At 46.6% G+C, this 23149-nt stretch overlaps 2 protein-coding genes across 2 annotated transcripts in view; one reads left to right on the top strand and one right to left on the bottom strand.

The window, feature by feature from the left end:
* CEP250 (centrosomal protein 250) overlaps positions 1–15470 on the bottom strand; it is a 29537-nt gene extending 14067 nt beyond the window's left edge. The window contains exons 1-20 of the mRNA XM_079321280.1: positions 15326–15470; positions 14693–14749; positions 13925–14007; positions 13195–13360; positions 11726–11832; positions 9723–9950; positions 9046–9142; positions 8474–8572; positions 7553–7714; positions 7067–7245; positions 6448–6630; positions 6175–6319; positions 5758–5904; positions 5348–5578; positions 3016–3209; positions 2544–2671; positions 2196–2365; positions 1244–1423; positions 505–639; positions 80–223 (exon numbers count right to left, since the gene is read on the bottom strand). Of these exons, the coding sequence (XP_079177406.1) occupies positions 80–223; positions 505–639; positions 1244–1423; positions 2196–2365; positions 2544–2671; positions 3016–3209; positions 5348–5578; positions 5758–5904; positions 6175–6319; positions 6448–6630; positions 7067–7245; positions 7553–7714; positions 8474–8572; positions 9046–9142; positions 9723–9950; positions 11726–11832; positions 13195–13360; positions 13925–14007; positions 14693–14749; positions 15326–15442 (2952 nt within the window). The 5' untranslated portion in view covers positions 15443–15470. The remainder of the gene's footprint in view (positions 1–79; positions 224–504; positions 640–1243; positions 1424–2195; positions 2366–2543; positions 2672–3015; positions 3210–5347; positions 5579–5757; positions 5905–6174; positions 6320–6447; positions 6631–7066; positions 7246–7552; positions 7715–8473; positions 8573–9045; positions 9143–9722; positions 9951–11725; positions 11833–13194; positions 13361–13924; positions 14008–14692; positions 14750–15325) is intronic.
* Positions 15471–19371: 3901 nt separating this feature from the next.
* GDF5 (growth differentiation factor 5) lies at positions 19372–22900 on the top strand. Its single transcript, XM_079321310.1, has 2 exons — positions 19372–20197; positions 21781–22900. The coding sequence occupies exons 1-2, from the start codon at positions 19564–19566 to the stop codon at positions 22647–22649; spliced, it is 1503 nt and encodes a 500-aa protein (XP_079177436.1). The 5' UTR covers positions 19372–19563; the 3' UTR covers positions 22650–22900.
* The last annotated feature ends 249 nt before the right edge of the window (positions 22901–23149 follow it).

The following is a 23149-nucleotide window of genomic DNA, read 5'->3' as shown; positions in this document are numbered from 1 at the left end:
CTGCTACTCTGCCATGGAAAAGCAAGAAGGCCACAGATCCCTCCCTGGATGACTGTGGTGCTACTGCTGTTTTGCTCACCTGCTTTTGCAGAGCCTCCCTCTGCTCAAGGAAGAGATTCATTTTCTCCCTGACGCCTTGTAGCTCTTCCTTGTGCCTCCTCTGCGCTGCCTGGATTTCACTCCGAGCTTCCTGCAGCTCAGCTTGCAGCTCTGCCTTGATGGTCTGGCAACAAAATACAGGGCAACTTCTTGGGACCTGCCCTCATGCTCAGCTTTTTCCACTTTCCACACTGTCTCCAAATCCCATTCCTTCAGCTACTTCTTTTGACCTCTCTAGCCAGCTCTGCTTCCTCTGCAAGCCCTCCTTCCTGGGGCTGAGCTCTGGAGCATGCCAGGCTCTGTGGTCCCAGGGCCTGAAGCAGCCCTTGCCTCCTCAGTCCCAGGAGCTGCCTCTTGTGCCCTTGTCACTGCCCTGCACTCTGTTCCCTGCCTACTCAGACTTACCTGCTCCTTCTCTTGCTGCTCTTTCACCTCCTGCCTGAGCTGCTGGATCTGCTGGCAGGCTTGACTGAACTCTCCCTGAGTTTGGAGCAGTGCCTCTGATAAAGCACTCCTCTCATTCTGCTCTTCCAGCAGCACCTGCACAGAAGGAAAGAGCAGAGAGCTTCACATTTGCCCTGCAACACCTGTGTGGCAAGAGGCAGAGACTGATGGGCTCACACACTCTCAGAGCACTCGGCTGCTGCTCCCCTGGGCCACTCTGCCCCGGGGGAGCCACAGCTCCCCAGCAAGTGACTTAGAACACAGCCCAGAAGACATCTCTGGGTTACTGTTCAGAAATACTCCAGATGAGGTTTAAAAAGATTTTTCTCTTTTGTGTCAGCATTCCTGCTGCACCCTCCCCATGCCCACAAAAGTCACATAAACTCACTTTGGCGATGAAAACCCACCAGTACAAAACAAAAGGGGAATGGGAAGACAACAGTGAAGATACTCTGAGGTGTGTCTTAGAAAAACAGAGCACAACAGCAGCACACAAATCTCAGCTGAAAGCTGATGTTTCTGCCTGGCTTCCTATCAGAGGGCTCATTCCTGGTCCCAAAGATAGCCCCATTCACTTTTCCCCACCCCAAATTCAATGTAGAAACACGGATAACATGGTCCACACAGCCTCATGTCCTGCCATCTCCCACAGCTCCAGCCTTGTAAAATATAACACCAGTTCTCATTTCAGTATAATTACCTCTCGCTTGGCATTTTCAAATCTGGTACGTTCCTCTTCTTGTTGGGCCTCCAGTGTGGCAAATTTCTGCCTCATCTCAAACAGCACCTTCTGGTGCTCCTGCTCTCTCTCTGCCTTCTCTTTTTCCCATTGTTCCAGTGTCTCCTGCATCTCTGCATGGTGCCTTTCATGCTCACTTGCCTGAGGAAGGGAGGAAAAATCTTCAAGTTAAGTCTCAGCAAAGCTCCTCACTGAAAAATGTGAAGCTTCATCCCTCCCACAAAACCCCAACCCGAAAAGACAACAGCACTGGCTTTCTGCACTCCACAAACTGTGCCCTATCAGGGAATTTAAAAGGAGGCTCAGCAGGTGTAAGAATTATAGACTCATGGAACCCTTTCTGTTGGGAAAGACCTTCCCAGACACAGTCCAACCACTCAGAACAGGAGGTGTCACCTTCCCATCACTGATGCCCCAGTCACAAGGACTGAAGCACCGGACACGAGGGGCCTGTTCCATTTGCTTCGAGCCCAAAGCTGATCCCTGTGTCCACCATGGAAGCACAGCAAGGAAGGAACTGAGTTCCCACACCTGCAGCAGGCAGCACTGTGGGCATCTGCCCCACACTGGCATCTGCCCCACGTTGGCATCAGCCCCACGTTGGCACCTGGTCCATGGCAGGTGGGACTCCGGGACGATCCTGCCCTGGGCTGCCACGCTTTGGGTGGGCACTGCCCAACCTGCTCTGGAACTCGTCTCACGCCCTCACTGAAACCATGGCTGCATTTCCTGCCCTGCACCATCCTGGGGCCCTTCACACGCCTCCGAGCCCGAGCCACTGGCTCTGCTGCCCCGCCCAGCAGCAGGAGGCCTCTGGCAGAGGATTGCTGCCTTTGCACACCCTCAGGCTCTGCTTGTGCTAAACCAACCCACAGGTCCAGCTTGGACAATTCAGAAGCCTACTGTCCCCTACCAGGTCTTGCAGGAGCTTGTTTAGTTCCAGTTGCTGAGCAGTTCTCTGAAGTTTGAGGCTTTCTTGATGCTGCTGCTCTGCCTGCAAGAGCTGCTGAGCTGTGTCTTCCTGTTCCTGCCTCCTGAGAGCTCTCTCCGCTTCCAGCTCATGTTGCAGGCACTTCACTTCTCCTGCAAACATGACCAACAGCAAGAGTCAGAGTCTTTAGTGATTTGACTGACCTCAGGCCCTTTCAGTGCCTCCAGCCCCACCACTCCTCAGAAGCCCTGTGGACAGAGGTGGCTTGACAGGGTGCTTAGCTTCTCTAGGCAGGGACAGCACCACAAACAAAGCACATGAGGTTCTCACCTTGTATCACCTCCTTGGCCTGCATGACTGTGAGCATTTGAGCCTCCAGATGGTTCCTGGTGATCTCCAGTTGAGATACCTGCTGCTGAGCAGTAAACACGCTGGATTCCAGGCTCTCCTTTGCTGACCTACAAGTTGCAAATACAGTTACACATGAGTTGCTTGCCTGATGCCCACAGCTGGTTATTCCAGGATGACATGGCTCGAGATCTCCACTGCTGAGTATGGAAAAGGAAACTTGTCCAGAGAAAGCACGTGTGCCATTTCAACAGCAAATCAGGGCCCTCTCAGGGAGTGCCCAGGCCCTCCTTATGGCCTGGCATAGCACGGACAGCCCAGCTCAACTGGACCTCAACAGCCAAATCGACGTCTGAAAAGCAGAGGATACAATAAACCCCTGTGTAGTACTTACCAACTTTATTATTACAGTTTTTCAGCCCTGTCCTGCCCAGGGTCTGCTCCCTGCCTTTACCTAGTCTCTGCCAGCTCCTTGGAAAGGTCATGTTGCTGCTGCTCCATGGCTGCCAGTCGGCCCTCAAGGGCAGCCTTCTCCTGGCCCAGCAGCTCCTTCTCTCTGCACACCTGGGCCAGGAGGTGCCCTTGGCCAGAGGATTCCTGGGGCAGCAGCTGCAGAGTCCTGCTCGATGACTCTTGCTCCTGGGAAACCTGGAAGCAGGACAAGGTAGAGCTCGAGCCCTTCCTCAGGAGCCCTGTGCAGAGCCAGCCAGTGCCACCTCGCAGGCAGCCAGAGGACAAGGAGCACCTGTGCTCTGGGCTCAATGTTTCATAGCATCTGCCCCGTGCAGCTCTGAGAGCCAGGGCTCCATGAGCCTCTGGCACTGTTCCCTTGGAAGTGCTGTGTCAGGCCCTGCTGCTGGCCTGGGACCAGACAACACCTTCCCAACAAACATCCCTACTCCTGACTCAATGTTGTCACCCAGAAATACTGCATCTTCTACAACTGCCACTTGGCAAACAAAATTTTTGTCAGGATCTATTTCAGTACTGGACATTTTCAGGAAGGTTGGGGAAAACAATTTTGCTTGCTGAAGCAAAGGAAAAGATACAGGATTTCCCCCTCTAGAACAAAACCCACATCAAAGTTTCACCTCCTCCAGTGTTCAAAGCAACTCTTTGCAATGAGGGAATGCTTGGCAGGGAAATGGCTCTTGTGGTGAGCAGTCATTTAGTGATTGATGGAAGTCTGGCTGATGTGGCCAAAGCAGACTCTCTTTGTGCAGTAGTTCACACCAATACCACTTACTTGTCTTACACAACAAAGGTGTCCTAATGGCCTTTGCTGGTATTCAAGCCTGAAAACTAAACCGTGTTTCTGAGCTCTTTTCTTCAAAAGCAAAACCTCTGCTATGTACTTGCCAAATCTACCACATACCCCAGAACTGAGACTGACACAGACCATCAGAAACAAACCCTTTTTTTGCAGCTATCCTGTAACATTCAATCCAAACTTCCCCTGGCACAGCTTGAGGCCATTTCCTCTTGTCCTGTCCCTTGTTCCCTTGAAGCAGAGCCTGACCCTCACCTGGCTGCACCTTCCTGTTACAGGGAGTTGTAGAAAGCTAGAAGGTGCCCCGAGCCTCTTTTTCTCCAGGCTGAGTCCTCCCAGCTCCCTCAGCTTATCCTCATCACACCTGTGCTCCAGACCATTCCCCAGCTCCGTTCCCTTCTCTGGATATGCTCCAACTTCATGACAAAAAGCATCAACAGGAACATGCAGACCTGGTTTTTCATTTCTGAAAAAGGATTCAGAGCTACCCAGTTTGTTCCATTTGCCATCCACTCAGATTCCTGGACAACACAATCATCTCTTTGCAGCTTATTGTTGGGGGTTGAGTGTTTTTCTATTACTGTGTCAATTTAAAGAATTTTTCCCATTGTCATGCCAATGGAGCTGGCCGGGTTACACCCAGGATCTCTGATGATTCTAGACAAAAGGGGTAGGTGGCAGTGTGGAGGGCCTCTTGTGCTTCCAGAGGGGACTCGTGTTTCTGGCGAGCTCACAGGAGGACGCCTGATCTGCAGCCCCCGCTGTGGAGCACAGGAGAGCCAGACCCTCTGTGATCACCTGCCCTGCATCTGCCCTGTTCCAGCCTCCTGCCTCTGCGGACACAGCTGATCACCCGGACACACACGGTGAGTGAGGAGCCGCCGCTGCAGCCCGTTCCCACCCGAGACCGGCGTGGCCGCTGCCTCCCCTCCTGCCTGCGCTCCCGCCTGCCCTCTGCAGCTCCGGGTTTTGTTCCAGCTGCAGGACTGGGACTAAGCACAGAAACAGCGTGCTTGCATCTAAAGAAGGGACTGAAACTGAGTTATCTATTCTGCTCTGCTAGTAATTTTAACACCCGCTTTTGTTTTCTGTTTGTACAGTTAGATATATTAGTAAAAGAGCTATTATTCCTATCCCCCTTATCTCTGCCTCAGAGTCCTTGATTCAAACAATTATAATACTTGAGGGGAGTGGAATTAAAGTCTATTTCAAAGGAAAACTTCTGTCTTCATTGAAAGACACCTGTCCTTCAATCCAGGACACTTATAAAGAGCCGAAAAAGAGGCCAACGAAGACAGGTGGACTAGAAAACTCTGTAGAAGCAGAGGACAACTCTGAGAACTGTGGAACAGCTCTGCAAGCCACCCACACATTTCCAAAAAGAAGCAAACAAAGCCTTGTGACCTCTAGCACTACCACATGTTGCCTTGACAAAACCACTGCAGAATCCAACAGGTAAAGCTTCCCTCACCCAAGCAGCCCAGTGCCCACATGGAGGCATCATACTTAAGGTCACCTGACGGAATTTCTCCTGGGTTTCTGCTTTCTCCTCTTCTAGTGCCCTAAGCTTCAGCCACAGCTCCTTCTGTTGCTCCTCTGCTTCCTTCAGCAGCTGCTCTAGCTGGGCTTTCTCTGCATAGAGCTCTCCATTTGCTCTTTCACAGAAGTTCAGCTTCTCCTGCTCACAGATCTTTGCTCTCTCCATCTCATCCACTTTAGCAGATAAAACTTCCTTCTCTTGCTCCAGCTACAGTCACAGAAGCATAGAGGAAATAAAGTACAGAAAGAATTACTATGAAAGATTGTCTCAGACACAAAAGGAACGTTGTCACAGTCAGCTGGTCAGATTCTGCCAAGGTAAGAAGGCTGAGAAACAGCAGCAGTTGGAAGCAAACACCTGGAAACATCTCTGGCAACTTTGCTCACCTGCCACACATATTTGTTCAGCTGCATTTTGTCCAATGCAAGAGCTTCGTTGATGCTGCTCATCTTCACTGTTGCAGCCTGTAGATCAGCTCTTTCAGCATTCAGCTTGTTCTGAGCCCCTGTCAACTCTGCCACTGACTGCTCTGCCTGGAGAGGCAAAAGAACAATGGAACAACAAAGGCAGCAAAATCCCAGACTGCAGTCAGCAACTCCACCTCCCCTGGGTGTCTGTAACTTATTCCTAAGGCAGAGCTTCCAATAAGATCAAGGAGACCAATGACCCCAAAGACCCAATGGATCACCATTTCTCAAGAACAACAACAGTATCCCTCTCTTCTGCCAGAAACAGCATCTTTGGTGATCTTGGTGGCACAACTCCCACTCCCACAAGTGCTGCCTAGGAATAGGTGTCCATACCTTCTTCAGAGCAATGGCAAGCTCATCCTTCTCTTGCTCCAGCAGATCCTTCTGAAGCTGCAACTTCTCCAGTGTCTGTCTCTTGACTACCAATTCGCTCTGCAATAATGAGTGTTTTTCCTCAAGCACAGCCAAGTCCTTCACTCTATAAGGAGGGGAGACAGTTTTTCATAGAAAAACAGCCCATGGTACAAGAGAGGAGCAGGCACCATTTGCTCCTTCACACTGGGTCTCCTCAAACCCAGCACTACCAGAGAAAGCTTTAACACTCACAGGAGCTCCTGCTTACGGCACGCTCTCTCCATCCTGTCCTGCTGCTCTGCCTTTTCTGCCTGGGCTGACTCTTCTTTCATCTGCAGCTCAGCATTACTCTGATACAGACGTGAGGCTTCTCGCTCCATTAATCCAATCTGTTTCTGTAGCTCTTCCCTAGTTTTCTCAAGGTTTGCACAGTCACTGCAGAGACAAGCCTCAGTCAGAAGAATAAAGCTTAAAGGGTCACCAATCCCATTTTCAGCACTCCAAGATGGAGCAGGGCACAATGGGGTAAGGAAGACCTTGCTCTTTCCCTTCCAAGGAAATCCTCCAGAGACAAAGGGAAAGGAAGGCAGGATTGATTTTGCCTTCCTTCAGTGAGAAGCAGTGGCAGAGCAGGGGCACCCAAATAACAGAATTCAGGGATGCAGCATATATAGCTCTGCATCTCTCCGACAGCCTTGGGAGTCATAGTAGAGCATGAAAAACCCAGACAGGATAATGCTCAAGAGCCACACTGAGGCCTATGCATGGTAGGGCAGGTGATTTCTTCACCCAGGACACCTCTGAACTGCCAGGCCTGGATGCAGATTGCCTCTGGAACACAGCAGGAGGTGGAGGAGGAGGAAACACTCACCTCCTGAGTGTTTCTACTAAAGACTGAAGGTGCTGTTGGTGGCTACTGGACTTCTTGCATTTGTCCTCCAGTTGCTCAAGCCTTTGCTGTACCTCACTGCACTTCTCTTCCTGATGTCTCTGCTGCTGCAGCAGGAAGTTGTTTGAGTCCTGCATAGCAGAAAGCTCTTCTCTCAGGGCCTGAAGGAACAGGCAGGGAAGGAGAACAGATGAGCAATAAAGAGCAGGGAAGGTGGCTCCAGAGAGCTGGAAGAAACACATAGAACAGACAGCTCCCCTGAAGGCAAAAGCTGTGCTGAGGGGGTGGGCATCAAGGAGAGAAAAGCAGTAGAACACAGAGCTGGGAAGACCAACAAAGCAGTGCAGGAGCATGAGCATGAAGGCAAGAAAAAGTGCCTCAAGTGGTTGAGCAAATGGAAATATTTCAAGCTGAGCAAGGCCTCAGCACTGAGTCTGTGGCCACTGGGGAAGACACAAAAGTTCTCACCCGTGTTGCCCCTCGCATCCTTGCCAGTGCTTCCAGAACCAATCCAAAGGCTTGTCCTGTATCAACAGATCTCGGAGATGAGAAGATGTCTCCAGAGTCTGCATGCTGGCAACGGTCAGTGCAGATAATGCTGACCAGGCTGTCACTGTCATCTAATACCATCTGAAAGCCCATATCCAGCTGTTAGTCTTTGCTCATTTTACTTTGTTTCCTTTATCTTGTTCTCCTTTTCCTCACACTTTACCCTGGAATCATTAAAACCTAAATTCTATAATTTCTTCAGTCAACAAAGAAGGTTTGTCCCTGTGGCTAGAAGTACTCCAGAAATTTTTGAATACAGCTGCTTTTCACGAGTGTGAAGTGACAGCAGGCTGCCCGAACACTCACTTTTTTGCAGCTGTGCAGAAGAAATGACAACTAAACCTTTCTCTATTAAGAGAACTTTAGGCCTCTACTAACTTTAGTTAAGGCTACCCCTGAAAACTGCGATTCTGGGGAAATTATAATGGTCAGTGAACACAGAGGAAATGAGCAGAGCTGGCAAGTACATTGACTGAATCAGTGACCTTTCATAAAGGTGTGAAGAAAAACAGACTCACTGCTCAAAGAAGGTGAGGGAATTGCCCAAGAAACACTGGAATACAAATGTCAAGTAGCACACTCCGAGAACACACTCCAAAAGAGACCTTAGTGGGGCAGTGAAGGCAAAGGTACTGAAACTTCTAATGACTCAGCTGTCACAGGACAAGCTAGAACAGGCTCTGTCTCTGAAAAGTGGACTAAAAATTAAACAGGCAATGGCCATTAACACAGATAGTACACAAAATGTATCTCTAGTCCGTAGGCCAGTCTGGTGCCTTCCTCAAGTACTTCAAAAGCAAATTCACAGGGATGTGGTCCCTGTACCAGGTCTGTACTCACCTCAGTGATATTTCTTATGAGCTTTCGAAGGAAAAGATTTTCTTCTTTGGCACTATTAGTCAATGAAGCTGCAAATTCTTTTTCTATCCAACTTGATTCCTGAGAACAGAATAAAGAAAAGGAAGAGCTGCTCCCATCTGCAGTGTTCCCATCTTCAGTAACAGACACACTGCTAAGTCTCAGCTCTAGTTATTCCAGTATATTCCTGCCCATATCTATTCCATTTCCTCTCTGCTAAAACTAAGAGGAAGACCAAAGGCTAGTTTTTATAGACTGCTATTAAACTGTCAGTTCCAAGGAACTCTGATTCTCGTACACCTAGAATCACAGGCAGAAGAGCATTGGTGCCACCCCTCAGAGGAAGACACTTGAACTGTCTGCAGTTCCTCTGCCACTGCCTGCATCTGGACTGACACCACATCTGCCAAACACACAAGGAATATTTTGTCAAGGTGCCTGATGTTCCCACACACTGGACATCTTTACCACTGCTTCTCCTGAGGAAGCCACGCCTCTGTGTTCAGGCTGGAGAGCAAACACTGGGCTATCTCCCAAGTAAAGGCAAAACATACTAGAATCTCCACTGTGTCGTTAAGTGTTTTCACGGTCTTCTCCTTCTCCTCGTTCTGCTTCTGAGACTGTACAAGCAAGGCTGAGAGTTCCATCACCCTGAGAAGAGAAGTCTATGTGCCATTCCAAAAGCTTTGCACACCAGCAGTTGCTAAAGAGCCAAGCAGCTCCCCAAAGCATAGCATAGCAAAGCTCAACCCAGAAAACACAGCAAAGGCAGCACTCATCTCTATAGGTTAATAGGCTTGATGTTGCAAAATAGCACTTCTTGCCTCAAAGGCCTCTGCACTCAGTCTTGCATGGAATTGCCAGCACAGAGGTGCTGCAGGCTTATCATGGCCCTGGACAAATTCTTCCCAACTCCTTCAGCACAGCCCTGAGCAGTAAAAGGGCTGTACAAGAAACATAGCTCTCTTTATGCTGAATTCAGTTTTTCACCAAGACTCAGTTAACAGCAAAAGCACTATCAGAGGCCATGTCTTTTTCAGTCTTGTCTTACTTGGAAAAATTTCTGTCAGGCAGGTACCTTTTCCATCCTTTCTACTGAAGGCAAGAGTTTGACTGGAGACAAACACAGGACTGTGAAAGGCTGTTCTAAATGTGAGCACAGCCTATCTGTGAATCCAAGAAGCTACCACAAAAAATAATGTTGGTAATAGCAAAGTTAAAACTCTTTTACCTCTCCTGAAGCTCTTTCTTCTCCATGTCCCACCTGACTTGTAAGGCTATCACTTCCTGAGTTGTCTGGTTTATTTTTGGTTCCACTTGCTGCTCTGCCTGATCCTTCAGGACAGGATTACCCAGAGGTATGGACTCCCTGAGCTGCACACAGGAGTTCAGGTAGGAGAAGTTCACAAGAATAGATCCAGAAAGCCTTATTTGCTCTGCCTTCAGCTCTGACAAATCTCTGAAGAGGAACCAAGAAAGAGCCAATGTTCACTCCACCATCTTTATCAGCTGACTCGTTTCTGAAGCATGCAATCATGCATCAGGAAGAGCTGGCAAGCAAGGTGACATCTTCATTAGGGACAAGTCATGCATCTGACATTTAGGGACCAGGACACATCCTAACTGCTGAGCAATGACTTTACCAGGTAGCCAAGTGTGGAGTCTGTTTTCTCCTTAGATATAAGAAGTAAGATATGGCACAGGTCAGAAGGCCTCAAGTACTTCTAATTAAACTTATTACCATATTCTAATTATCATTAATAGATATCAGAAATTTTACCAAAATCCCCAGCTTTTATACACTGTGCTCTTAAGTACCCTGTTATCATCCCCACTTGGACTACTAAGAGGCTCAAGATTATACCTACATAATAAAACATTTCAGAAAAGTGGTCTAAGAATTAGCCTGAAATGCTGTAACATAATAGCACAGACAACACAAGGACTAAATAGCAGGTCAGGCAGACTCTACACAATAGTGAAGACTTATAATCAAATAACACAAATGGCTTTCAGTAACCCAGAGTTTGAAAGTGCATGCTTACATCAGAAGCTACTATTATGGCTACACTATTTTTCTTGGGAGAAAAGAATCTCAGAGAGCCCAAGAAAAAGAAAACAATCATAAAAAGAGGTATCAAACTAAGCAAAATAAATTGGACAAATGCAGTAACAGGGAAGAGAAGCTGCTCTTTCTCTCAGCAATGCTGAAAGACAAGTTAGTGGATACAAACTGACCAGAATAAATGTATGCTGGAAATGAAAAAAAGTATGCATTAATCACCTTTCACTTAGGAGCAATGGAAAAAGCAACCTGGTAAGATTTTTTAAAGGCAGGTTGTCCTAGGTTACAATGTAAAGATGTGCCCAAAAGTATGTATTCTATCACCATCTGTTGAAACCAGGTAGGGCAGTGATCCTCATCTCCGGGGGAGATATCTCCCATTAATGGGCACACCAACACCTTGCCGCATGACTCATCGATAACTCCCTCCAGGAGCCGTTTTTTCACGGGCAATCAAGGACCCGCAACACGACTCATAGAATGACATCAGCCCATTGTGAGATGCTCCACCCAGGGGGGAGGAGTCAAGCATCCCCATCTGGATATAATCTGGGATTTGGGAGAACAAGATGCTCTTAGCCACTGGTCCCCAAGGACAACAGCTACTAGTCCTTCTTCCAGGATCACTACTTCAACAAGACCACTTCATCTGGACTGTTACCACCACCCTAACTAGTGGGGTGTCAGGTTATATTGACTCTGTCTGTGGTTTTCTTTTGTACTATTGCATGTATTTTATTTTTCTCTCTTTTTTTTTCCTATTAAATTGTATTTCTCACTTGGAGTCTCTAACAAGTTTTGCTTTGAAACAATACACAGGTTTATAACCTCATAAAAGGGACCACTGCATATGCTGCCTGCACAGCTTCAGTGAATCGCCCCCAGGTGTCCATGCATTTCTCTGCCTGTGTTCACATGCCCACACATTACCACAGTCATCACCTGCTCAGAGCCTCTGCAATCCTCATGACCCAAGCCTTTTAGCTTTATCTAAAGACCAACAGCAAACAAATGTGCTGAATGGCATTGCTTCTGACTGCTGGAGGAGAAATCCTACCTCTGCTGTAACTAATGTAACATTGAGGTTCAAAAAGCAGGACCAAAAAGCAAGCGAGTCACGCTTTTTCTGCAGGAGATCTTGCCTCCCTACTCTGAGATCTTCCACTTACCGGTCTGTAGCAGTCTTCATTTCCAGGAAATGGCGGCGGAAGGTCACCACCTGCCGCCACAGGCTGAGCAGACGGTTATGTTCCCCCCTTAAGTAGTTGTCATAAAGCTAAACAGGCAAAGACAAAAAAAAACCAAAACAATTCAGCCTTCATTGTCACGGTAATATCTCTCAGACAGGAGAGAGTAAATCACCATCACCAGGTGGTCTGTAATAACTACTGCACCAGGGGCATCAAGGACTGAAGAGGTACGACAGAGGCCCACAGCAGCTCCCAAGAAGAGAACATCACTTTTCCTGTAGCAGTGGGTAGCAGCAAAGCAAGCTGATCATGATTCATCACCTCAAAGTCTCAGCAGAGGAAAACAAACATAAACCTCTCCAAGCCTAGAGCCAGGTTGGCTTACAACAGGCAGTAAGTACAGGAGACCTGTCTTTTCCTGGGTTGGCTAATTTGAACCTGAACACACACAGACCTCTCTGGGTCTCTCTAAATTGCAATACAGGATGTGACCAAAAGTATGTATTCTATCACCATCTATTGGAACCAAGTGGGGCAGTGATCCTTATCTCTGTGGGAGATATTCTCTGCTAATGAGCCATCTATTAAAACCAGATGGGGCTGTCATCTTTATCTTTTCCACAACCCATCCTTCTTCCAGGAAGATATCGTCTGATAAAGGGCCATTGTGTCCCACTGCATGACTGATAAAATTACATCATTCCATTGGGAGATGCTCCAGCCAGGGGGAGGAGCCAAGCCTTTCCTACCTAGATAAAAACTGAAATTTTGGAATATCAAAGCAGCTTTTCCACTGGATTCCTGAGGAAAACTGGACCTTCCCACACCATTACTGGACCTCCAGAGGAAAACTGCACCTTCTACAGGAGCACTGCTTCAACTGAACCACATCTGTCACGCCAGGGGGACTGCAGCCACCATTTAATGGGACTGCTACCAACATCCTGATTGACTGGGTTGTATTCTGACTCTGTCAGCGTTTTTGGTCTGCTCTTTGTACTGTATACTGTATTTCTATTTTAGTTTCCCTGGTAAAGAACTGTTATTCATAATTTCCCTATCTTTGCCTGAGAGCCCCTTAACTATAATAATTCAGAGGGAGGGGGTTTACATTCTCCAAATAGTCTTCTGCCTTTCTTAGCAGATACCTGTCCTCCAAATCAGGATGGTCTCCATTGCTCAAAACAAGGTCTTAGGAACTATTAAACCGACAAGTGTTCCTGTGACTGCCCTACAATGCCCGGCTCTGATTTCATGACCAAGTATGCCTAAGAAGGTGAGCATCTCTCCCCAGCATCCTCTGCTGACACTCCTCCCTCCCACACTCCTGTCTAGCACCAGTATATCATCAGCAGAGGCACAGATTCCACACAGCAAGTTCTCTATGCCAGGAACGAGCACATTCCCAATCCCCCCTGGCATCACGGCTGGCATTCCCATATCCTCACCTTGCGTTCACTGCGCCATTCACTCTCCTTCAACTCCAGCTCCTCCCGGGCCCTCATCCAATCCACCGTCAGTTTTCCAACATCTTCTTTGAGGGCAGAATTAACCTCATTGGCTTTATTGAGGTGCTCCTGCAGGAAAGTGTTCATTTCTGCCAGATTCTCACACCTTGAAAAAGAAGAAACAATAATGAGGTCACTGAACTACAGCTCTCCAGGATCCCTGTGATTTTCCAGCTCCCTCTACACTGACTTGGGTCTCTGAGAGGCAGTAAAAGCACTTTAAAGGGTTAACTAAGATCTCTCTGTGATGAAAACATCATTTGCTTCTCTGTGCCTTGAGCCTTCAATTTCCATCCATTATTTTGGTTTCTCCTTCAACCTTGATAATGTCCACAAGTAAACAACTTGTCCCCCTCCATGCTGATGGTTACTGGATGTATCATCTTTCTCTAGCAGCATCTAGAATTGTTAATCTACTGAACTACAGAATAATTTAGTCTGAAAAGGGACCCTTCACCCATAATACACACAACACCTCCCCACTCAAAGCAGAGCTATTCAACACACAGCACTATTACTGCACCACAGAAAGCAGACTGTGGACCTTTCTCCTGTCAAAGCAGCTTGCCCAACCAGTTCCCTTGGGGAGACCAGGTACCACCGACATGTTTTCCCTTACTTCCATGAGCATCCAGGACACCAAGTATGAAGAAATGCTTCTTCCTTGTACCTTTGATGCTTCTCTTCCACCTGAAGCAGTGCGTTCTCCAGGCTGTGGTCTGCTGTGGCTTCCCACCTGCCTGGAAGGGATCCCTTTAAGAAGAAAGGAAGTGTTTAGCCAAATGATGGAGTTTCACTCACCACTCTCAGCATGCACCATTTTCCTTGTCTACTTGTTGGGTATCTCAGGAGCTCATGGTATATTCCAGGTGTGACAGTATTGTGACTACAGGGAGGAAGGGAGGGGAAGGGTGCTAGTGTAAGTAGCTCTCCTCACTCTCCCACTGCTGACCTCAGCTCATGACCTCAAGTGCTGACTTGGACTTGAAGTCTGGGAATGCTCTATTTTTCCACCCTTTGGCTTCTAGGTTTACTTTAGCCATGAAGCAAAAAGAAAAGCACAGAGCCAGTTCTGTATATTGACTGCCAGCCTTCCTGACTTGCAAAAAGCTGTTTCAACTGGTTCTTTCTCCAGGACAGCTATATCACGTAACATGCAGTACAGCCCTCTCCTGAGACCCATGACAAATGTAATCAGATGATGCATTCTTTCACAAAATTAAAATCCTCAGCTGGGTTTTCTGAACTATTTCTGGAACTATTGACTGCTCTAAGAATGGCAGCTGGACAAAACACTGATGGGAAAACTCACAGCACTTATCTAAACCTTTAGACACTAAAAATCTGCTTTCCTGTCATTCATTTGTGGAGGGTTTTTATTGGTCTGTATTTGGGAACGTTAGATACACCCTTTTTAGTTCACAACCTGCACACTCACCCCTCCAGCTTTCACTTGCTGCTCCAGCTCTCGACACCAGGTCTGGTACTGCAGTACCTGAATGGATACAGAGAATGAAGATGAGAGAAGCAGCTTGAAATAGACTCTACTCACTCCATATCATCTTTTCCCTCAGTCTGTCCAGCATAAGCACAGTGATGATGATACACACAAGAAATCACTGCAATATAGGGACGTTTCACTTTAATATGACAGAGATTGGGGCGGGGCTTCTTTCACACCTAGCACTGTCTGCTCACCTGAGACAGCGGCTGCAAGCAGAACGATGGGACAGGAGTGTGCGGCTCTACCTGATCTACGGCCCCCCCGAGCCAACGTCTGGCAGGTCAAAGGGGTCCTTGAAGCGACGGAAATGAGTTTTCAAACTTGCTCTGCAAGCAAACCGGCCCGACTCCTTCGGGACAAACCCTACTAACGAGGCCTAATAGCAGCAATGCTGCAGGCACCGAGCTCGGGAGGCGCTCGGCAGCGAGACCGCGGCGGGACGGGCGCTCTCAGAGCCTCCCCGCCCCGGGCCCCCAGCTCGGCACCGCCCGCCCGGGGAGGCCCCGCGGGCTCCCGCCGAGCCCCCCTGCACACCCTCCCCGCCGCCGGGCACCGCCAGCTCCTCACCTCGTCCTCCAGCTGCTGCACCAGCCCCGCCTGGCGCTGCTGCACCTCCTCCGCGCTCCGCAGCCGCCGCCGCAGCGAGCCCGGGCTGCGCTCCCTGTTGCCCGCGCTGCCCGCCATAGCCGGCCCGGCCCAGCCCAGCCCAGCCCAGCCCAGCCCAGCCCAGCCTAGCCTAGCCCGCCCCGAGGGTCCCGCCCCGCCGGCCGCTGGCTGAGCGGCTCCGCCAGAGCGCCTGGCGGCAGCGCAGGCTCCGAGAAGGGCGGCGAGGCCTTCTTTCCCTTCCGCGGCGGGGCCTGCTGGCGCTGCGGCAGCGAATGTAATCAGAGCAAACAGTGGTAGTGAGCCGTCCGCATTTCATCGGGAATTGTTCTGGGAGTTAACCTCATCGCTAAAAATATGTTTCATTTTGTATTTGGTTGCTGAATAACACCGACTTGTTTTCAGACCTTGTTTTTCCCGTGAATCTGAATGCTTCATGACTGACATTCTGTTATTTTTTTTTTTGAAAAGGGTAGAATAAATGAATTGCTACCAAAGTTCTCTCTGGTCAGTTAAGTAATTTTGGATCTCTTAATCTCTCTCAAATCTTGAATCATCTAAACGTGCTTCTATTGCAAAGATGAGCAATGCCTATCAAACACGCCTCAGGCTAATTAACATCGTAAACCAAATGGAGGGATTGTTAGTGAATAGGCTTGAAGAAGCTTGAAACAAATGTTGAATTTTTCAAACTGGTAACAGGCAGAGGTACCAAAAATTAGGGAAAAAAAAATCCACTTAATTCAGGGTTGGGAGAATCTGTGGAATCAAGAAACAGGAATAATGCTCCCACTCTGGATATTCCATGTTTCTATGATTCCGTGCTTTGTAGGTCACTACTGTTTGCAGGTGTAGCCAAGTTTCTTCATAATCAATGACATGATTATTTCTTTGGGCTTCCAATTTTTTATTTAATATCACAACATTGTAGTACAGTGTTTTAAAATTATGCCACCTTCACATGGACGTGGAAACATTATTATATTTGTTTTGCTCTGGCCAAAGAAAAGCAAGTTTTATTATAACATCTGTAAGTTTTGTGTAATTCTTTCTTTTTGAAAAGTGCAGAGCTGTTGAGTTCTTTCCTAAAATTACAACTTCATACTTTTAAAAAACAGTTCTCCAAGAGCTATGATGCAGAGGTCAAAATATCCTCACAGAAATAGAATGATAATTAGTTTCAATAAACAGAAGAATGCAACAGCAAATGGCCAAATATATGGAGTATATATACTCAATCCTTAAATGCTTTCTGGAAATTAATCCACCTGGGAAAGGACAATGAAATCCCTGTTAGATCACTAGAATAAAGACTCCCATGTGCAGCTTTAACTTTGCAGCAGGAAAAAATTTCTAACCTTTGGCGTCACATGCAACAGAGCTGTTCTTCCTCAGGGAATGGCAATGTTTTCAACACTATGAAACCTTACTCTGGCTCCCCAGAGTGATCCTTTCCTCTAGACCATGCTGGATACCCTGAGAAAGCATCACAGCTCATGTGGGCATAATGTCAGGATCTGGAGAACAGGAGTCAGTGCACTTCCAGGGAGCAGGGACACGGCTGGCCCTCCGTCTTCAAATCCCTGCACACACCGTGAGAGGGAGGAGCTGCTGTCACAGAGCAGGCCGAGAAGGACGGGTGGGCTGCAGGAACCCAGCAATTCGAGAGTGCACAGAGATTTGCCTGCTGGTGAGCAGTGAGAGGCTTGCACTGCTTCCACTGTGTCCTGTATACAAAGCCTCACCAGCAGGAGGGTTTCTAGCTACATATTGAAGCTACCAGTGGAGTTTGAGTTTAGCCAGCTGGAATAACTCCACTTTGGTATAGGGTTTATAGAAACCCCCCAGTCCGTGGGTCTTGTTCAAGTTCAGCATTCTGCTCTGGGGTCTTTGGGCTCAGTTTGCTCTACACTATCTGTGCTCCTGTGGTTCCAAGCAGAGTTTGAGATGGAGTTTGCTTCAAGAGAGCCTCTTTTAAAGAGAGAGATTAGTTTGCACACCCTGCTTTGCTTGCTTTTCCTTTTTCTTTCTGTCTAGCTTTGTCTAGACCACTAAGACATTTTAATCTGAGACACATGAACGTTCTTTTAATATATGAATGATCATGCTTTAATCTAATTTGCTAAGACAAAGCCCACGTAATCACATTGTCCAACCTCCTGCTCTTTTACATCTATCCCTTAAATAATTTGTAAATCTGTTTGCAAATCTTCAGCCAAGCTTGATAAAGTAAATGACCTTTTAAAGATAATAAATTCTTACAAGCGTTGGAAAACTGGAAGCTGGATAGATTAAAAGTGGAAACTCAACATTTAGCTACTTTTGTGGCTTACTGTCAAGCTGATCAGTACCCCTATGGAGCAGAACCAAGCACAGCACACCACACAGCAAAAAGGTGGGCAATATGGGAAGGATAAAGTGATGGCATGGCTGGGAGGGCCATAGGATGGTGTGGACTGACTGCTGGGGAATGGTCTCCCCAGAGGTAACTCCCAAGAGAAGCTGCTTTATTTTGTAGGGAAATATCAAACGCACAGCTGACATCAGAGGAAGGGCCATTAGATCAAAATCAGGAGGATCATGATTTGAATTAACTTTATTTGTGACATTTGTAAAATCACTTTTCTATGCTTCAATTCCTCCATCAAAACAAGCAAAGCATTCAGAGCTCCTCATGTCATGCAGATTGTTATTTATGAAAGCAGTTCAATGTTTCTGATACTAGTCAGGGTGGGTGGGGAATGCTACAGCATACACAGAACAAGCTTAAAGGTGATGTATCTTTTCCCTTTCATCTTAGTTCAGAGAAAAAAACAATTGCAGGAGAAGGGCTGAGTTTAGCATCAGTTCAAAATGAGAAATGGGTCCCAGTAATCCCTGCTGAGTCCAGCCCAGTGTCTCTTTTCCCGAAGGCTCACGTAGAACAACAGTTCATTTTTTGTATCTTGTGAAAGACACATTTGCTCTACACTCTCTTCTGAATGGCTGAAAGCCGCAGGACAGCCTTGACCGCGAGGAGCGCTGGTTTTGATCTGCAACCTTCCTAGGGCCCCAGATCAGCAGCTCTTGGACATTTTGCATCTAAAATTAAACAAAGTGCGATGTTGAGCAGTCTCGGGAGGAGGGACGGGGTAGGAGGAGGATGGCTGCCTGCAGGGTGCACTGCTGCACCGCGCCCGCCCTGCGGGGCATCCTCTCCGGCAGGAGCTGCTTCTCCAGCAGGGCTGACTCGGTTTTTTTTTAAGCACAGCAATAAATAAGCGAAAATACACTGAGTGCAGGCACGGCCCTGTTCCGTTTGTGTAAAATTAAATGTTACCCTCGTTAAGCGCCTGCATTACAGCGCAACCCTTCAGTCACAGGGGGACGAAGTGAAGCCACTGTTATATTCTCTGGAAAAAGAGCCATATGAATTATTTCTAAATTAGTTTATGTGTGTGTCCAGTGGACTGTGTGACAGCTCTCTTAGTTGTTGATCTTGCAGTTTGTCCTATCTAAGCGTGAAGTTCATCGGGGGCTGAGGCAGAGGTCATACTGCCACTTGAAAAGGCATCCTCTGGAGTTTTGAGCCTGTGGAGCTGTTTCACATGAGGCAGAGTATGACTCATGCTAATGAAAAGGGTAGGGAAGATTTTTTTAAGGAAATATATTGCAGTTAAATTAGTTTAGACGGCATGACATCAGAGAGTAATTAAATAGGTTTGTTGGAATTCCGTTTCCAATTCCAGAGTTCAGGTTTGTAAAAGATTTCTGAGCACCTGCAGGCCTCTGTGTGTGAAATATTTTCACTGGAAAGGATTCAAAACTCAAAACTTTAAAAAAACCTTTTAACACAGAGGCAGCATTACGCCATTCTTCCTTCTCGGAAAAAAAAAAAAAAAACCACCCTTGGATTTAAACAAGACTCCTTCAAGTTTTCAGTCAGTTTTACAGAAGAAAACGAGGTGGTAAACTTTCTCTTTTCAAGAACAAGATCTTTATAACTGCTAACTGAAGTCAGGGGAGATTGTATCTGAATACATGAGCATTTCCACTATGGGACTGGATACAAGTATTGAACAGCAATATTTGAAATGTTTTAATCTCAAACAAAAACCATTTTTGCTTACTGTGGTTTTTAATTTCTTTCATGCTTTCTTCTGCCAAACTGGAGGAACCTTTTCTGATTTTTTCTTTAGTGGCATTCAGAGGAAGACCAGAGGATGAAAATCCTGCATTTTCTCACTTTACTGCTTTGGCATTTGACTTGGCTGTCTCTGGATCTAGTTCCTGGAGTGCTGAGTAATTCTGAAGCAGGACAGGGTAATCCAGGATCTAAACTAAGTTTTTTGAAAGCAGAAGGAAAGGAGACGAATCCCTCCACACGGGCAGGTACACTGAGGACTGCAAGTCATGGATACAGTGCTGGGACCTCAAAGGCCAGGACTAAAAGCAGTGCTGTTCAGGCTGGAGCTCTGCTGGCTAAGAACGATGACTCAAAGAAGGTTCCCTCAAGAACAGCAGCCACGGAGAGCAAGGTAGGACATCTCCCCAGCAGACCTTCTTCAGTGAGAACAGTGACTCCAAAGGTTCAAAATCTTAGCAGCAAGGTGGCTTTGAAAATAACTGGCACAAGCAGTACTGACAGTGATTCTTTCAAAACCAAAAAGACTAAAGAGCCTGTAACCCAGAGGGAAGCTAAGGAAACTTTCCGACATCCCCCGATAACGCCACATGAATACATGCTCTCTTTGTACAGGACTCTCTCAGATGCAGAAAGAAAGGGTGTTAATGGAAGTGTAAAACTGGAGGCTGGACTTGCCAATACTATAACCAGTTTTATAGACAAAGGACAAGGTAAGAAAGGAGCTTGTGTGTGACTGTGGACAGAGAGAGAGATGTCTGAGTGTGCTTATAAATGCAGAGAGTATTGGAAAATAATCATACTTGGTAAAGTCAAATAACTCTTTTTAATGTCAATGAAATCACATCACTTTGCTGCAGATTTTCCCCTCTTGCCTTATGTTGGAAAACTCATTTACAGACAGAACTAGATGGTTGTGTGGCAGCCAAACAAAACATTTAGGAAGTATTTTAGATACATATTGTTGAAAATCAATCAGTCTTTTTATGCTTAGGTGTTTAAAAACCTTTCACATTTTTATCTTATTTTCTTTCTAGCTAGCTGGAAACTAGCTCATAGAAACAGCTAACATTAGATTGTAGTGTGCCTAAAAACATATAATATGCTAAGAACAGAGCTATTCTGTGAAAAAAAAACCCCACAAGTTTCCGTATGAAAGGGCCAGTCTGTTTTGTTCAAGGCAGAATTGTGAGGAACTATACTGCAGACCCAGGAGTCATTATCCTGTGGGGTGGGTGTATCTGTACTAGCTTAAAACTTTCAAGTACTACCAAGGAGCCCACAGCTTAGCACAGGCTACCAAAGGTAATAACATCCAGGACTCTAAAACTTGCAGTTCAACATTCCTGATCCAAACACTTTTGGAAACTTGGGCTAGTGTATGTTTTCACAGGAGAAATAATGAGCCTCCCAACAAATGATGTCCACCTCATTACCCTGCTTTAGGAATGCCATGTTGCTTCCAGTGACATTTGTAAGAGTTTTGTCACATTCTCAAGGAAACAACACAGCTGGTGAAGGAATTGTGATGAAAGACTCACCAGGACTGGATTTTTTTGCCACCTCTACATTAACAGCTTGGCTGCCGGGAAGGAGGGGATACACTGCTCACAAGTGCTGCCTTCAGGTTCACAGCTTGCCACTGGAAGGCACTGTTAATGTCATGTCACTAGAAGGCTGGCTCAGCCATATTCCTCACCAGCTGAAGCAAGCAAATGTAAAGTCAGGATAAAGAGAGGAATGTTTTTTTTTTCCAGTTTGAAAAATTGTGAATCATGTGGGGTTTAGTTAATTAGGCAATTATCTTTGTGTCTGGCAATTCCTGGAGATGCTGGTTTTAAAGGACTAATTCACTATTGTGTCATCTTAGGGTAAATTTGCTCATGTTTGGAGCCAGCATAAGGCCTCGCCACCAGTGAAGCTCTGTGTCAGTAATTTAGGTAGGATATAAGTGGTGAATAGGTCCTGTGAATGCTCAGCTCTGAAAAATTAGTATTTTTCAACTGGCTTATCACAACTGGCTAATCACAATCTTTTGAAGGTAGAAAATGCCCACTGGTGAAAGAAATCAGATTTCCACAGGGCAGATGCAGAAACTCATTTCTCTGGTGAGTCCCTGAGTTCTTCTGAGTTCCTGCATGGAGCTAATTCCTTAGACAAAAATTGCTCTTTCTGTTCAGTGGGCTAACTTCAAGGCTTCTGAGCAAATTTGTGGAAAACCATTAAAAACTAAATGAGTGACAGTGAGCAAGGTTTGTGCTTGATATGCATTTAAAAATCTGTGTGCTTTTTTTAGATGAGCGAACACCAGCTATAAGAAAACAAAAATATATTTTTGACATCAGTGCATTAGAAAAAGATGGTTTGCTGGGAGCAGAGCTTCGAATATTGAGAAAAAAACCTTCTGATACATGGAAGTCTCATTCTTCTGGAAAAACTTCCCAAGTAAAATTGTTTAGTTGCTCTAAAAACAGACAAGCCTCAACACTCTTGGACTCTCGTACTGTCAGTATCACCGATACACCCAAGTGGGAAGTGTTTGACATCTGGAAACTTTTCAGAAACTTTAAAAACTTGGTTAATTTGTGTTTTGAACTGGAAACTTTTGACAGGGGGAGAGCAGTTGATCTCAGGAGTGTGGGATTTAATAGAACAGGAAGACAGGTCAATGAAAAGGCTCTGTTCTTGGTGTTTGGAAGGACAAAAAAAAGAGACTTATTCTTCAATGAAATCAAAGCTAGATCCGGCCAAGATGACAAAACCGTTTATGAGTACTTATTCAGCCAAAGGCGGAAGAGAAGAGCTCCTCTAGCAACACGGCAAGGGAAGAGGCCCACCAAGAATCTGAAGGCGAGGTGTAGCAGAAAAGCCCTCCACGTGAATTTTAAGGATATGGGATGGGATGACTGGATAATAGCCCCTCTGGAGTATGAGGCGTATCACTGCGAAGGGCTCTGTGAATTCCCTCTCCGATCCCACCTGGAGCCCACCAACCATGCAGTTATCCAGACATTAATGAACTCGATGGACCCCGAATCTACCCCCCCGACTTGCTGTGTGCCAACCCGGCTGAGCCCCATCAGCATCCTTTTCATTGACTCTGCAAACAATGTGGTCTACAAGCAGTACGAGGACATGGTGGTGGAGTCGTGTGGTTGTAGGTAGCAGAACGGTTGCTCATGTGAATATGTTATGAAAGGTGATATGGCACATTGGACACAACTTCTCCTCAAACAGGGTTAACTAGATTTCTTACCCCTAGGGTAGGTATGTTTACAAAGATACAGCAATAAATCCAGTGTTTCTATATGTCTCTCCATGGACATATTTCAGTAGTATTTGGATGCTGTCAGACAGCTGGTTTTAAGGCCTTGTGCCACTGTGGCAACACAGGACTTAGTTCTAAGTGAAGTCCATGACAGAGAAGATGATACCTCTACACCTTGAGATCTCCTGCTTTTAGCTTCGAGGCATCTCTAATGATATCAGCGAACTGTGGATATGACCTGTTTGTTCCTTGAACATTGTTCTTGAGACTGAATTTCTGTCCAATTCCCCTGTGCTTTGTTCATTCATAAATGTGAGAAAAGAGTCCCAGTGTTCTGGAGTGCCCCCATCTTGATGTAAATAGTTGCACTGTAATATGTTTTCTTTCTGATTAGCTC

Source organism: Erithacus rubecula, assembly GCF_903797595.1.
Source record: "Erithacus rubecula genome assembly, chromosome: 18".
NCBI lineage: Eukaryota > Metazoa > Chordata > Aves > Passeriformes > Muscicapidae > Erithacus > Erithacus rubecula.
The sequence above is the reverse complement of the archived record's forward strand: the minus strand, read 5'-3'. Positions and strand labels throughout refer to the sequence as shown.